At 39.8% G+C, this 15382-nt stretch overlaps 1 protein-coding gene across 1 annotated transcript in view; it reads right to left on the bottom strand.

Annotated features, from left to right (window-relative positions):
* Positions 1-12018, bottom strand: part of LOC117963062 (leucine-rich repeat-containing protein 75B-like) — a 29375-nt gene extending 17357 nt beyond the window's left edge. Inside the window, exons 1-3 of the mRNA XM_058994450.1 lie at positions 11290-12018; positions 6950-7078; positions 1795-1907 (exon numbers count right to left, since the gene is read on the bottom strand). Of these exons, the coding sequence (XP_058850433.1) occupies positions 1795-1907; positions 6950-7078; positions 11290-11565 (518 nt within the window). The 5' untranslated portion in view covers positions 11566-12018. The remainder of the gene's footprint in view (positions 1-1794; positions 1908-6949; positions 7079-11289) is intronic.
* Between the last annotated feature and the right edge of the window lie 3364 nt (positions 12019-15382).

The following is a 15382-nucleotide window of genomic DNA, read 5'->3' as shown; positions in this document are numbered from 1 at the left end:
GGCTGCTTTGACTGTTTATTTGCAATGCTCCCGTTCAGATCAGGGATGTAATGAGATGTAGTGAGAGGGTAACCGAGAGCCGCTGGGAAATAAACAGTCAGAATGTGCTGGTGGGTAGGACAGAGAAAGCCCTGAGATTTACACAATCTGAATTCATGTCACAGAACCCAAAAGAACACTGTTTCAACAACGCCAAGTAAAAACACTTCACAAACATATGCCCGCACTCCAGTGCAACATTGTAAATACTGTACCCAGCTACCCAACTACATCCGCATTATTCTGTGATGGTATTTGTGTGTGCAGGTCAATGCATACTGAAACAGCACTGCTGAACAGATCCCAAAGAGCTTTTAGTTCATCTTGAGCACAGGGTGCTGTATGACTCGCTCAGCTCTGATAAATTATACACAGCCTATTCCAGTAATTACTGCAGTATTTCTGTGAGCTATGTAGGGACTTTTAGGATGGCTGCAAGACATCAATCATTGCATTGGCTCAGGTCCCGTACAGAATACCTTTCACTGCTATTGCAGTAGGAAGCAGAGGCAGTGTCAGTGTAGCCAGACCAACTAGCTTTGTAAGACACAGGGCACTTATAGGGGCACACAACTGTTCTGTACGACAATATCCAAAATTTACGTTAGAGTTGCAAATTTGTTTTGTTTCCCTGACATGCCTTTGATGAAACTTGCAAACATTTTGTGGGTTAAATGGAACGGTAAACATTTGCCACAAGACTAAATTGTTGTTTGATTCTAAGCTCTTTTTTGTCTTCAGCAGAATATTTTGCTATTTCTAATTCCAGACACTGCTTCTTACTCCAGAGTTTAACAGAGAGAGAGAGAGAGTTCGGGAAGAGAATCTAATTCTCTCTCTCTCTTTCATTCGCCACACACGAGCGAGCACAGCAATCTGAACTGTATTTCAGCTTTTCAGATATTCCTTAACTCTGTAAACACCACAGGCATCTGAAGAGGTCTAGGAAACATTCAAAGGGGATGATTGCTAGTGTAGTTTGGGAAAAATAACTCCAATAAAAGCCAATAAAGGTTGCCCAGTCTCTCTCTCTCTCTCTTTTGGTTGGTTTGATTGGTTGATTTCTCATTCGTGATTTATAATGGAGCTAAAGCCAAATATGAGTTTGGAATCGTAATATTAAATCTTCCAGTGTGTGTATTGCTTATTTCCATACCATCTAGTTCATTTTATCTTTCTACTGGATATTTTGGTTAACCTTTAAAAAACAGTTATAAAAGCTGCAGATTCAACAGACACCGGTCTCGGTAAATACTGTATATATAAATATTTTAAAATGGGATTCATTGCCTTCAAAACAAAGCTCGATCTGTATGTGCTGTACGTGTTCTATTAAGTTGCAGATTCAGATTGCGTTCTGCACTGTCTCCAAGCTTTGCATCCATCAAGTGTAAAAGAATCAATACCATTCTTTTATTTGTAGCAAATTATTAACTTGAATCCTCAACTTGTATTATGTAAGCAATGCGTTGTATAAGTACAGATTTCACTCCCTTGTTCTGTTCACATTGAATCCCACAACCGACTACCCCAGACCTCACTATAGGCATGCACATGCGTCTCTTCTATTAGCTTTGCTCAAAGGTGACTCGATGGTGTAACAATCTTTTCACACTTAGCATTTGTTTGATAAATACTTCAGAAGGTTTTGTTTGGGGGCCAGAGATGGGTTCTATAAATATCCCCCAGTTTGTTTTGGTGGACAGTGCCAAGGGTGGAAAGCGGTTGTTATAAAAGCAGGGATTACGCGCTCACCACGCCTGTGACTTCCTCCGCGGCAGGCTCTGCCGCAGCCACTTGGAGTGTGGGGTCAGGTGGTAGATCAGCTGCCTGCATATCTTATCCGAAGACTTCAAGGGGTCCAGCTCCTGCAATGAAATTAGAAATCAACGCTGAGTTCTTATGAAACAGGATCATCCCCGGATGAAAGGACATCTTATCACCACATAACAATCCTCTTGTGCTACGGAACGTGACACCACCATGCTTACATTATTCTTACCCCACTAATGCCCTTCCATGTGGCATTGCTGCAGACAACACAATGCAACCCTGCTGGAGAGCTGTGGGTGCTAGCCGTCCCTAAGAAAACAATGTGTGTTTCATTTGGTGCTCCTTGATCGGTTTGATAGGGAAGCAGAACGCATCGCAATCCCCTTTATGTATTGTGGCACATGGTGATCCTTGTTGATGCAGAACATCCCAGCGCCAGGTTAGTAGCGCCAGGTTAGTGACCCCAGCCTGCCCTGTAGGCACACGCACAGTACAGAGGGCAATTCCAGGCCTCAATATGCAATACAATGCAATACAAATGTATTTTTATACTGTGCCCTTCATGCCATGGCATCCCAGAGAGCGCTGTACAATACACTCCAGCTACAACCAATTCTATAAAAGCACATTAATAAAAGTATGCTTTTCAATTTAGGCTTGAAAGAATCCAATGTGTCAACAGGAAAACAGAGTTCCACAAACGAGGAGCGCAACAGTAAAGAGCTCCGGCTCCAGCTGATTTAAGACGATTTTTTGGAAGACCTGAAAGTTTAGCATTTTCTGATCTCAAAGAACGAAGAGGAATATACAGAGTTAGTGCCTATTATCATACAGGACCGGCACTGCTAACATCGAAATGCAGGATTTGTTTTTGACAGCCACAGAAATAAATAAATAAATAATCCTTAACTCTCCCAGAGTAATTGTGACTGTTCTAATTTCTTGTATTGATTTGAGCATTTAGACTTGTTTTTCAGTCATAAAGCTAACTAACTCAATCTCTTCTTCTTGGTCTTTTCCAAGCACTGCCTGACTCTGTATTTCCACTGCTCTGCCCCTGTACGATACACTGGATAACTGGATAGTAGCAGCTGTCAATGATGTTGCTATATCGTATGCTCCAGTGTATGGCATTCATCTTACAATGTTTCTAAATGGGACACCTGACCAACGAAATCCAATAATACAACCTGGGTCAGCCATCTTTTCTTTTATATATATATATATATATATATATATATATATATATATATATATATATATATATTCTCATGTCACACAAATGCATGGTGCCCTTATTAAAGCATATGGCTTAAGAGAATATTGACTTTCAGGAAACACTTATTCTGAATCAATAACCCATTAACTGAGACATAACTCACTCAGTTGCATCCTGCAACCTCATTCCTGTAGTATCATAATATGTTTTCCTTTGTCTTGCTTAAGACATCAAAGTAATGAATTCAAAGGGAACCATTCTAGTTATTCCCCTCACAGCAAACCAGAATAATTAGGCTTTAATATCATCCAACGGTGGATTTGTTTCCTCAGCCCTTCGCTTTCTCAGTGAGCACTGTCGCCCAGAGCAATTTCCACTATAAAATACAATTTAGTCTTTCTCTATCCGTCACGCGAAATATTGAGTTACGAGGAACAAATCAAATCCGATTACCAACAGCACAACAAAACAGAGAGGGCAATTGAACCCAACTACATCTATTTGCAAATAGCCATTCCCTCTTGTCTTTCTCTCTCTCTTAAATCCAGTGTCTCACAAATTCAGAGGACGTGTTGTTAAGGGTAGGCCACCTCAGTGCTTCCAGTGCAGATACACTTACTGGAAAACAGCGTGGAATTTCAAAAAAAAAAGTTTAATTAAAAAATACATATTTAAGCGCTGTTAGTAATGTAATATTTGTGCATATGAGAAAATCCAGTATTTGTTTTAATGAGTAAGTCTGAAAGCAATAAGACTAAAGTTAATAAAGGCTTAGCTCGCTTTAGACATTTCAAATATCTTGACAGTTGTTCATTTGCTAAATTGCCCTATTTACTTTCTTGCAGCAACTTTTAAAATGAAAAAAGTCTACAATGCCGCTCCATTATCGCCTCGGCAGCTTGATCGTCAAAGGAGAGGACGGCTGATATTACATTTGCATTAGCCGCCCACTCACAGGCCTCCAAACACAACTGTCTACCCAAGACTGAGCTTACATTCGTCATGAGGAAACTAATTAGATAAACAAGGCTTGGATCCCAGACAGCGAGGCCCTGAGCAAGAGAGACGGCGACCAGCAAGCACTGCCGAGAGATGTCTGACGGACAGTGTGTAAGATTGCTATTCACATAACGGCACTCAAATGCTTTATGAGTACAGCTCACACTGCTTTGTCACTGCAGTGGAGTCTGCAGAGCCGAGATATCTTCTAAAAGCTAAGCGTTCAAAAATGAGGGTGCGGTTGAGGTTTAATAAAGGGCCACCTCAGCTTTAATATTTTCTTGATGACACTCAGTGTAAGCAGATGAACACTAACCCAAGCATCTGAGTCCTGGAGAGACAGAAAGACCACCCCAGTTGAGTTGTACAAGGTCAGCAATGCAGAGGTTCAGCTTGGACCAAGATTTATGTTGGTAAAATAGGTCATATATTTTTTTACAGTAGGCGTAATATGACTGATAGCCAGTGTAACCGAGCCATAACTGGATTTATGTGATGAGTTAGGCTTAAGCATCAGCAGCTGCGTTTTTGACTAGCTGCCATCTGTCACTTATACCTTCCCTTGCTGGTGAAGGCTCAAACAGGGACTTACTTTACAAACAGTTAGTAGAAAGGAAGGTTAATGGAGGCTACTGGTCTTTCATTGCAAGATCCCTGGGTTTAAATCAGTCATTTTTTTTTGGTTTAACAACAAGACCGTTTGACACAAAGTAACCCCTCAGCTAGAGAGCTGTGAAGTTCAGTTCTGTCATGAGTTAAAAATAAATAAGCCGCCATCGAGAGTTTTGAACATTCTGGAAATGAACAGGTGTCTTTGCATAGACAGAAGCAGCGTGCCAGCGATCAGCAGTCTATCATGTGAGGGTTGGCACTGCAGAGATCCCATCTGCTTCTGTCTTGAAAAATATCGACACAGGAAAGGACCAGAAATAAATAATACTGTGAATAGGACAGGTGGGTGCCATTTAGTCGACATTACTGGCTATTGAACATTTTCGAACAAATGTAGCCAGCGAAGGTGCAATGTAGACTCCCCTCCAAATGTAACGGATCTCCTTCTTGCGAAGGATGAGTTAATAATATGGACATCATGATAAAGCACGTACTTACCTCTCATTTAAAGCTGAATGGTAAGATGTCTTTGAACCAGGTCCAGCCCTTCCCTTTCTATTCAATTCAATTCAATTCAGTGGGCTGACACCAGTTCATTACACAACGTCTTCGATTTAAATTTAACCAAATGCTCTAAATGCTTGACGTCCAGAAGCATTGCTCAGTATTATTATTATTATTATTATTATTATTATTTGTTTATTTAGCAGACGCCTTTATCCAAGGCGACTTACAGAGACTAGGGTATGTGAACTATGCATCTGCTGCAGAGTCACTTACAATTACGTCTCACCCGAAAGACGGAGCACAAGGAGGTTAAGTGACTTGCTCAGGGTCACACAGTGAGTCAGTGGCTGAGGTGGGATTTGAACCAGGGACCTACTGGTTACAAGCCCGTTTCTTTAACCACTGGACCAGCACATGTCTGCGTCTCAGGCAACAACAAACAGAAACCAAAAACCTCCTGCAAGACAGCCGACCAGCAAGGGCGTCACGGAAAATGTGCAGCGATGCGGCAACTCACGCGTAAACAAGAAATAACAACAAGAGATCTAGCTCAGCAGAGGACATTTTATTCAAGCAACCTTCGGTTTTCATATTCCTTTTAGAAATAATTACTTGTCTGCAGGTGATGAGCCACAAGGGAAATTAAACACGACATGCTCAACAAAATATGCCATGTTGTTTTTTTAAACTTGAGATGATTTATAAATTAGAAAACGGATACTGGTAGTTGTTATTGTTATTTGTTTATTTAGCAGACGACTTTATCCAAGGCAACTTACAGAGACTAGGGTGTGTGAACTATGCATCAACTGCAGAGTCACTTACAACTATGTCTCACCCGAAAGATGGAGCACAAGGAGGTTAAGTGACTTGCTCAGGGTCACACAATGAGTCAGTGGCTGAGGTGGGATTTGAACCGGGGACCTCCTGGTTACAAGCCCTTTTCTTTAACCACTGGACCACACAGCCTCCTGTGTTCTTGTTGTTGTACTATGATTCCAGTTATTCCAGTCCAGGGTGATTTTCCTTGATTATTGATTTGAGTAGCCCAGAGCCTTGTACCAAGCTAGTCTTTATTTCTTTAAATGATCCTTGGAGATCAATTACATCATCATGGGACGTGGCTGGAACAAGGCATTGGATTGGAAAGGAGTGTAAGAGACACTTGCCTGTGCTTTGCTTCCATCTGCCACCGGGCCCTGAATGAAAATGAAAGGTCTTGTTGCCGCCGTGGTTATACTTTATAGAGGATATGGCGCTCCCATCACTTGGATTTAATCTTGGTATTGAATTGACAGCCATCAGCAGGGCTGAACTCAACCTGAACTAGATCTGTGGCCACAGTCAGACTGACACTGTTTCCATCAGGAGAGGGTTATTATTGTAATCTTGTCATGTCACTTCCATTAGTACAGTAAGTTCTCTCAGTCCATATTACAAACAGGCAGCGTCCCAGTCCAAAATAAGTTCACATTGCTCTGTGGTTAATGGAAACAAACAGGATCACTTTCAACTCAGTCCTAGAGGCAAATGGAAACATGAAAGCCTGGGGCATGGGCCCAGATTCTCAATGCATTATCTACTGCAATGTGTCACTAGAGCAAATAAGAAACAACTTAAGACTCCTTAATTAGTTATATTTTGCTTTGCTTACTTTACTAGGTGTTTTTTTTTCCTTTCTGAAAAAAAAACAACAAAAAAAACCCAATTGTGCTCCAAATAATGATTTGGAGTAAAGATCTTTGAGCATCTAACCCAGGGTCTACTGTAACTTATTTAGAAAAACAGACAGTGACTCACCTTCTTGGGGCACTGTAAGTCACGAGCCAGGCTAAGCAGCAGCTCGTGAGAGATGGGATCAACCAGATTAAGAAACGCTGCATTCTTGTAGAGAATATCATTTAGAGAAGTGCCTTCCAAACCCAAATCCTGTAATAGAGAATAATGACATTAATAAAAAATACCACTTGTGGATGACACAGAATACAGAGTCACAATGCAGTGCATACCATCACAATATACAGCACTGGTCACTATGTCATTATATGATGGTCCAGTTCCTTGCACATTAACAGACCCCTTTGTATACAGCCGTTAACCCTTTAGGAGCTCATGATTATACTGTGTGTGCGAGTGGGTGTTATTTCTTTGCAAGCTAGACCTGTTAGGGTTCACTCCAGGATACTGTTACAGTATGCTGGGTTAAATAAGATTTTTATTTTTTTTACACAACACTTTAATGAGATATGCTGGAACATCTATTCATTTATTCATCATTAAATAACCTCTTGGCTGTGTACTAGCCACGCAGCACAGTTGTCATTGTATGGCAATTACAAGGCTTTCACATTGTGTAACTCAGCATAATGATTCGCTCAGGAACAAGTACCTTATTTCATCTTAATTGAAAGCCCAAAGCATGGGTATTTAGATTAAAACCCATAGCTGGAAAACACTGCCCATCCTAAGTGTAACGAATGTTCTTCATAAGTAAAAAGAATAATAATACAGCATTAGGGATCAGTGTTGGTCCTGGCCCCATAAAACTAACTGTTTACCGTCAGCCCTCATTATCGTCAATGGATATTCCAGGTTAAAGATCTTTGCATTTAAGGTTCTAATGCCAACAAGGATAATGTAATCATTTGTTCTAAAAATTCTGCCCTGGAGGCTCCAGCCCTGTATTACTGCATTGGGTAAGGTCAGGCTTATGCCATACAGTAAGCAGCATTAAAATATGTTCAATATAGTGACAAGCCGTGCTTACACCAGGATGCAATATTGTAGCCTAATCATGCCAATGGGTTTTTCTACTGGAGGTAGAGGTCACTTCAGGGAAATATGAAGTGTGATGAGCACAACTAATCCAGAATCAATATGGAGGCAGCATTCCGGAATCTCCTCAGGATTCTAGGAAAAGGTCTATCTCCCTGATCTCTTCAGGAAATGTGCACATTACATGTTAAGATTGTGTTAGATGTGACTTCTAAATGGGTCTTTATTTGCAGAGACCACTTACTGACCTGCTATGTGTGGAAAGTCGTTCATTGGTCTTTTGTATGCCTCTGAATAAACCATTTCAAAGGCTCTGTTTAAAACAGATTAGGGTTTGTATTGCTAATCAAGGGGAGTCCATAATGTGATACTGGCTGTAAGTGTACATGATTGTTTTGACTATATGTCAGTACACTGTGCTTGTGACTTGGCTACAGAAACTTGCTTGGTATTAACAGGATGCTATTTTGTCAGCCTGTATTGTTCACATCAACATGATTCTGTTTAAAGTATGGAATTTTCCCATAGGATCAATACAACAGCAATGTTGCATACCCAAGTTTCAAGAACGATGCAACAGAACTTTTTTTGGATAACGTTCCAAACATTCCAGATGTGGATTAGGTTAGCCAAGTGGCAGCTTTACCATTCTATTTTAAGACAGCGAACTGCAACCCTTGAATGTATTTTTGCCAGCGTGTTAACAGAACCTCATGTGGCTACATAAGTCGGCAGATAGATCAGTCATGCACAGACAAGACAGGGAGCAGACTCGGCTCATTTTAGCACACTGCTTAGTGTGATGGCAAAGGTCAGGCTTTTATGTTTTACTTTAACAATTGCAGGAGTAAAAATAGCACAGTCCAAAAGCAAGCTTTCATCATTAGAGACTGCGATGGCTAGAACAGGATAATTTTGTAACAAACAATGTTGCTTTCCCCTCCAAAACATACTCGGGCGGCTAGAGCTCAGAAATGTCATTTGAACGGCTTTCAGTAATCTGAAATAATTTCAGAACACTATCAAGCGCTTTGCTACTTTTTAGCAAAATAGAATGCAAATTACCCTCTGAAGTAAAAAGCTTAGCACCCAGCCTTTGCTGTTTTTCCTTTTACCCATTCTTCTTTTCTAACCAAAGAAGCGTGTTTTGTTATTGATCCATTTGTATGGTGAACTCGTGATAAATTCAGCTGAAGAGACCAGAGCCAGTTTAGCTGTAGGCTTAGCGCTTACCATCTATTCAGGAATGTGGTTGCTTTTTTTTCCTTTAAGCCCTAAAGTTAATTAACTACCCAACTGCTTTATTGTACAAAATTGGGCAAGATAAGATTTATAACAGACTGAATAAATGCGGCTCGGTCAAAGTAATGAAGGGGTAATTATGGGATACGTGTCTCGCAATATTGTTTACCTGGGCCTTCTGACACTGGCTCAGTAACGAACCTCTAAAAATAGCAACACTTCATTCGGGGCTGATTAATAAGCTCGAGAAAATAATTTGTTGCTGTTCACCATTTAAACCATCAAACCCATTTTAAGTGAAAAAGTAGACTTGCTTCTCCCCTATTCAGCAATGTTTCTGCAATTTTCATTTAAACAGTACCAGACTCTCTAACCAATTTTGACACTGTGTCACTGTACAACCTCCCTTTATTGCAATGCCTTAATTTCTTTCAACTGTCAAGAAAACGATCACCTCTGCTGAGGTTGCTACATCAGTACGAAGCTGAGAAAAAAGACACCTGGGTAATTACCACTGCCTTTCAAACTACCTGGCAATGACTGGGCACCTGCAACAGGGCTAGACAATAAATGCATCGCTCTCTTCCTCTTCCTCTTCTCATTCTCCTTCAGCTCGCAGCGAGCAAGGAGAAGGAGGGAGATTAGAGGCTGGCACAGTACCAGCCTTGCTTGTTTCTTTAGTGCACAGAAGAAGTCACGCTGGCTCTCGGGTCACCAACGACAGCTGAGCTGCTTGGGTTTTAATCCGGTGTCCGAGTACAATGTGTGTTTCATTTCAGGTAGGGCAGCTTTTAAAATTAATTAATTGATTAATTTCTCTGTTCATAAGCTGACAGAAACCAGCCATTAAAAAAGAAATACTGCCATTCTGAAAGCCTGTAAAAAAAACAGTTGCAGGGTCATTTTCAGTGTGCATATGAGGAGAGCAAAACAGTGTGGATTCTAGGATCGTATCACGATGGATTTGGAGGACTAAACAATAACTAGATTAGACAGCATGGGAAAGCAGGTGTCAGTATGTGTGAAACAAGAATAATTTTCAGTTTGAAGGTTTTTTTTTCACTGTATTTTTCTGTATTTTAATGCGCTGCTCGCTGTCCCACTGCTGTTACACATTAAGGATGAAATCTCCTGGATAGCAGCATGGACCTGACAATGAAAGCCATGCTTCGATACGTGCATTAAGCAGAGTATGGAGGAGATGTGTCTGCTCTGTGCTTCTCCTGGGCTAAGCAAGTTATTCAACATGGGAATGAATGACACTGTGCATTGCCCAGATACCAAACTGTTCCAGGAATATTGTCTTTGGAAACAACAAACATATAAAATACAGCATGCACTCCAAAAAAAACTATTCTTACATTTTATACTTAATAAATGTAAAAGGAATCCAGCTCCCCAGATTTGCACACAGCCTGTATAGTTTTTCACATGTTGTTGAGGTGGGGTCTGAAAAGCAGGCATAGGATTGGGTGTGGTCTACTGAGCAACGTGATTCTTCTTACGCAAACGTGCACAAAAAAAAGATCAATGCTCTTAACATGAGCACTTTTAACTACATACGTGACCTACGTGCCTTTGGAAACGTCAAGCAGAGTAGTCAGAAGCACGCTATTTACCAAACCTATAGCCTTCTATAAATATACTGTAGTGGACAGAAACAAATCTGTATTACCAATCTTTATTGTGTTTCTGTTGAGCAACAGTCTTTATTGTCATTTGTTATTTATTTATACAGCGGGCATTGAGGTTGTATCAAGTTGACAAGCAAGTCTAGAACCATCTATTGGGACCAGGTCTATATCTTAAGAAAAAAATTATAAATAAATAAATGGCACAGTGAGGTTCATATTAAAAATAACCTTTTTTGTGATATTATTATTGTCATAAAAATAGTTTTATTATTATTATTATTATTATTATTATTATTATTATTATTATTATTATTATTATTATTACTATTATTATTCTTAATAATAATAATAATAATAATAATAATAATAATAATAATAATAATAATAATAATAATGGTAGTAGTAGCCTATGGTTTTTAAATATTTAATTATTGCAACAACTTAAAAACAAGAAGCTTTCATGCATTCAGTTTCTGGGCTGGTCTTTACCTTTCTTAGTAATTTGATAACGTCGACTGCCTGCTCCACTTTGCATTCGCGGATAAGCGCCTGGATATCCCGGATCCATCCTACCCTTCGCGTGTAGGGAGCTGGGTTGTTTTTTTTGAGCATCCCCGGCAGCTTGTCAGACTTTAGGATCAGGGATGTAAATAGAAAGTCTCCGCCGCCGCTCGCCCCAGCTTCCCCAGGGCTCTGCTGTCGTTTTTTCTTAGAAAATTCCGTTTCGTCTTGCAGACTGCTTTGTCTGCTCAACCTAGAACCCATTCTCTAAGAACTGTGATATTTTTGTTTAAAAATAAAAAAAATAATAAAATAATAATATAAATAAAACACACAAACAAACAATATCAAGGGAAAAAATATAACCCTATTTTCAAAGAAGGCAAGAAATTAATTCAACTTGTTTTGCCAGCAACATTCAAGAAAATGTATAATAATAAGAGAGAGCAGTTCTTTTAAAAATCGTTCTTTTAAAATAAATGAGAGAAAAAAAGGAGGGTTTTAAAAGTCGGGAGCGGCACGACCTCTCGTCAGGTTCTGACAGCGCGACCGTGTCTGTATCTGTCTGCGAACATGCTGAGGTTTGTTTATCTTCTTATTCTCCTTGGAAGGTGTGTGACGGGGGCGCGCGTTTAAAAGTCAGCTGGTTGGTCAGTTGCTGTCTTTAGGCTCTTCTTTTAGATGTGCACGCGTGAGTGTGTGTGTGTGTGTGTGCCCGATATCCTACACCAGCACCACACTCTCCTACAGCCCACCCAATCACTCCACGTTGTCTTTGTGTGTGTTTATAACGGAATATCCCCGCCCTGCACTCCTCAAATTGTACTAGTAATCTGATTATAATACTACGACGGAGCTGCTGCGTACCTGCAATGTGACATTGAAGCAACAACACAAAACCTCAACCGCGTCTCTGTGCCACCAGTAGTTTATTCGGTTTCTGTGTATTTACACTGATGGCAGGGGAAATATGTGTTTCAGATTACAATAGAAAACCCCGTCTACTGTGAAGGGAACGTGATCTTAATATAAAAGAAAAATAAAAATAACCACTTGCTGGTGGATACGTTTCTAATATAGGTTTTGACAAATGCGATTTGTTTGCACCAGGGTTTCAAAAAATAATGTATTATGTTTGTATATATGTAAATGTGTATCAGCAGCATATAGGCGTTTCTTCTGTGTCTTAACGATTCTAGCTGTAACGTTTCCTTTGCAGCGCCGTCTGTGCATGTTTCTTCCGCTTGAGTGCCTGGAGCTGACTAATGTGTGTTCTTACTCAGCTACGCACCTTGAATGGCTGATGTGGTGAAACCCCTTTCCCCTTTCAGCACGCACACCACGTTTATTTAAAGCCAACAATAGCACAATATATATTTTTTCTTGGCTGTTGTGGAAAGCAACAAAATATGAGGCATGCTATATATAGATTTATCCTGAAAGCAGACGCCCATTCCCACCCTGATTTATAGCTCAAAGGGAATGCGTGACATTGGGTCATGTTCTGTGCATACCCTACCCGTTTTGCACTGCTTTAATGCGTATACCTCATTGTGTGTAGGAGATGACTGTGACACTATTTAAAGGTACAGTGCCCTGTTATTTGTTTACATTTGTGTTTTGGATTCCCTGGGCTACACCAGAGCTTGCAGAGATACCACTGTGACCTCCAGATGCAGGTAGCAGCAGGCGTGTGGACCTACATATTAAAACTACCACACCACGGAGTTCTTAAAGAGACATACAAATCCATTATGAAAAAACAATCGCTCTAAAAATAAGTTTAGCTTACGAAAACTAAACCAGATTACTAAATACAAGCAAATACATTACAGCACGGTATTGTGAATAATATGAGTCATAGAAAAGCTTTCTATATTTTTTCTCAAAATATTCAAGAGTAATTGGCTCACACACACACACACACACACAGCCAGGTGGAAATCTGTTTAGACCCAAAGCTCTCTGATTGCAAATTAAAAGGTTATGTCACCAGACCTAAGATTGTTATCAGATATTACCAAGCGGTACTGTTTCATTTAATTTCCCTGACTCTAGCCTCGACCCCTTGCCTTTGCTTAATCCATACAATCAGCTAGTGCCAGGAAACAGACAGTTACATAAAATTATTTCTGTGATACATTTTAAGGGCATTGCCTGGTAACCCTTTAATGATCTGCTTTTTTTGTTCCATTTTTTAAAACAATGTAATACTACATAAAAGCACCAGCAGACTTGCTTTTAATTTAATCTTTCATATTTTTGGTGTATTCATTAGCCACCCCAAAAATATTCCAGATCCAATCTGTAATGTATCAAAACCAGAATCTACCTAAAAAAAGAAATCGGAATTCCAGAACGATAAAACCTGAAATGTATTTTAATCAGTGAGCGGCGTTTACTTAATACTCGACAGTTTCGTGGCTTGAGTCGATTCATTTCAGACTGAAGACAAATAGCAGTGTAACAGGGTGCGTTTTCTTTTCATTATTATTTTTCCTTATCCAGCTTCATGCAAAGGTTAAGGGGTGGTGCTGCATCACGACAGTGCTTGTGTATACCGTGAAATCAGTGACTGTTTAGATGAAAAAGACTTTCGCATGAACACCCGACAGGTTCAGTTGATTTCTTTAGGTAAAAATCATTTTAAGATTTGGATATCTAAAAAAAAAAAAAACATTAACTAAGTTCACTCTTCTACAAAGGTGCAAAGTGCAGATGCATAACTGTATTGTACTGAAGCCAAGTACAGTACAGCCAAAGTACAGTGTTTCTCACACGTTGTTATGAAATAGCATGTGACTAAAACACATGCACAGCAGTTAAAGAACTTCCTGGACCGTGTGGATCGTTATACAATACATCCTGATCTTGGTGTGATACAGACATCTGAAATGTCTTTGAATCAGATGGAAAATAACATCACACCAAAATTAGCTACACTGTTTAATTATTCTTATTTAACTATATATTCGAAAAGGTATACAGTACAATACTCTCTCTCTCTCTCTCTCTCTCTCTCTCTCCTTCTCTCTCTCTCTCTCTCTCTCTCTCTCTCTCTCCTCCCTCCCCCTCTCTCTCTCTCTCTCTCTACATTAGTATATATTAGTTTTCTTAATATCTTAGATATCATTATTTAAGAGTGGTTTGCACTGTTGGTCCCATTCTTTCAGTGTGCAGCTTTATATTTATTTTCAGTGTGAAGATCCCTGGTGATCACGGGCTGGTGCACAAAATAAACTACTTTTCACTGTTAGAATATTGAGACCCATTAACCAAATAACAAACCTTGATTCACACGATAGCAGGAACCTCTGCTATGCAGCTGCTGCCTTATTGCCAGTATCAGGGGTGGGTGACATTGTCCTAACAGGCTGTAATGTGTGGAACACAACAATCCAGCAGGAAATAATGCAAAGTGACTGATTAAAAAACACAGGCTGGGAATGGATATCTACTGGTGAGTCTGCAGAGCAGTCTCTATCGATTTCTGTTGCACTATTACATTCTTGTAAGGGCTGGTATTCAGCAGTTCTTGAATAAGAACAACAAGCATATTGGTTAAAAGATGACCTGAAATAGTTAAATATTCTTTAAAATATGTGTGCTACTTTACAGTTTAAGACTTACAGTATGAGTAATGATTCATTGAAGTAAATGACTTCAGGGAGGCAGTGTAGAAGTTGCTATACAAAGTTAACTCTTCAGACGAATTGGAAACCAATACCTTACCTATAATAATATCTCGCTGACTTCCGAAAGAAAAATAGCCACAGTCAAACTGCAAGGCTTGTGTGAAACTAAAGACTTGAAATAAATACATTCTCAAGCAAAGGCTTCAGGTATGAAGTTTACAGCACCCTCTATGAAATAAACAAACAGCTAATAGCAACGCTTTTGGGACCTGGGTTCAACCCTAACCCTAACCCTAACCTTTTTACCCGGGTAACAGTAATAAGACTCAATGATTGCTCAATGATTAGGTTGTCCAATGTTGGTAGATTGCTTTGGGATCATGTGAGGAGTGTGTGATAACACAGACAGTGTGATCTGTCCAACAGCGCAGCACAATAACTCTGAT

Source organism: Acipenser ruthenus, chromosome 21 (assembly GCF_902713425.1).
Source record: "Acipenser ruthenus chromosome 21, fAciRut3.2 maternal haplotype, whole genome shotgun sequence".
In the NCBI taxonomy this organism is placed as follows: Eukaryota; Metazoa; Chordata; class Actinopteri; order Acipenseriformes; family Acipenseridae; genus Acipenser; species Acipenser ruthenus.
This window is presented reverse-complemented; position numbering and strand designations above follow the sequence as displayed.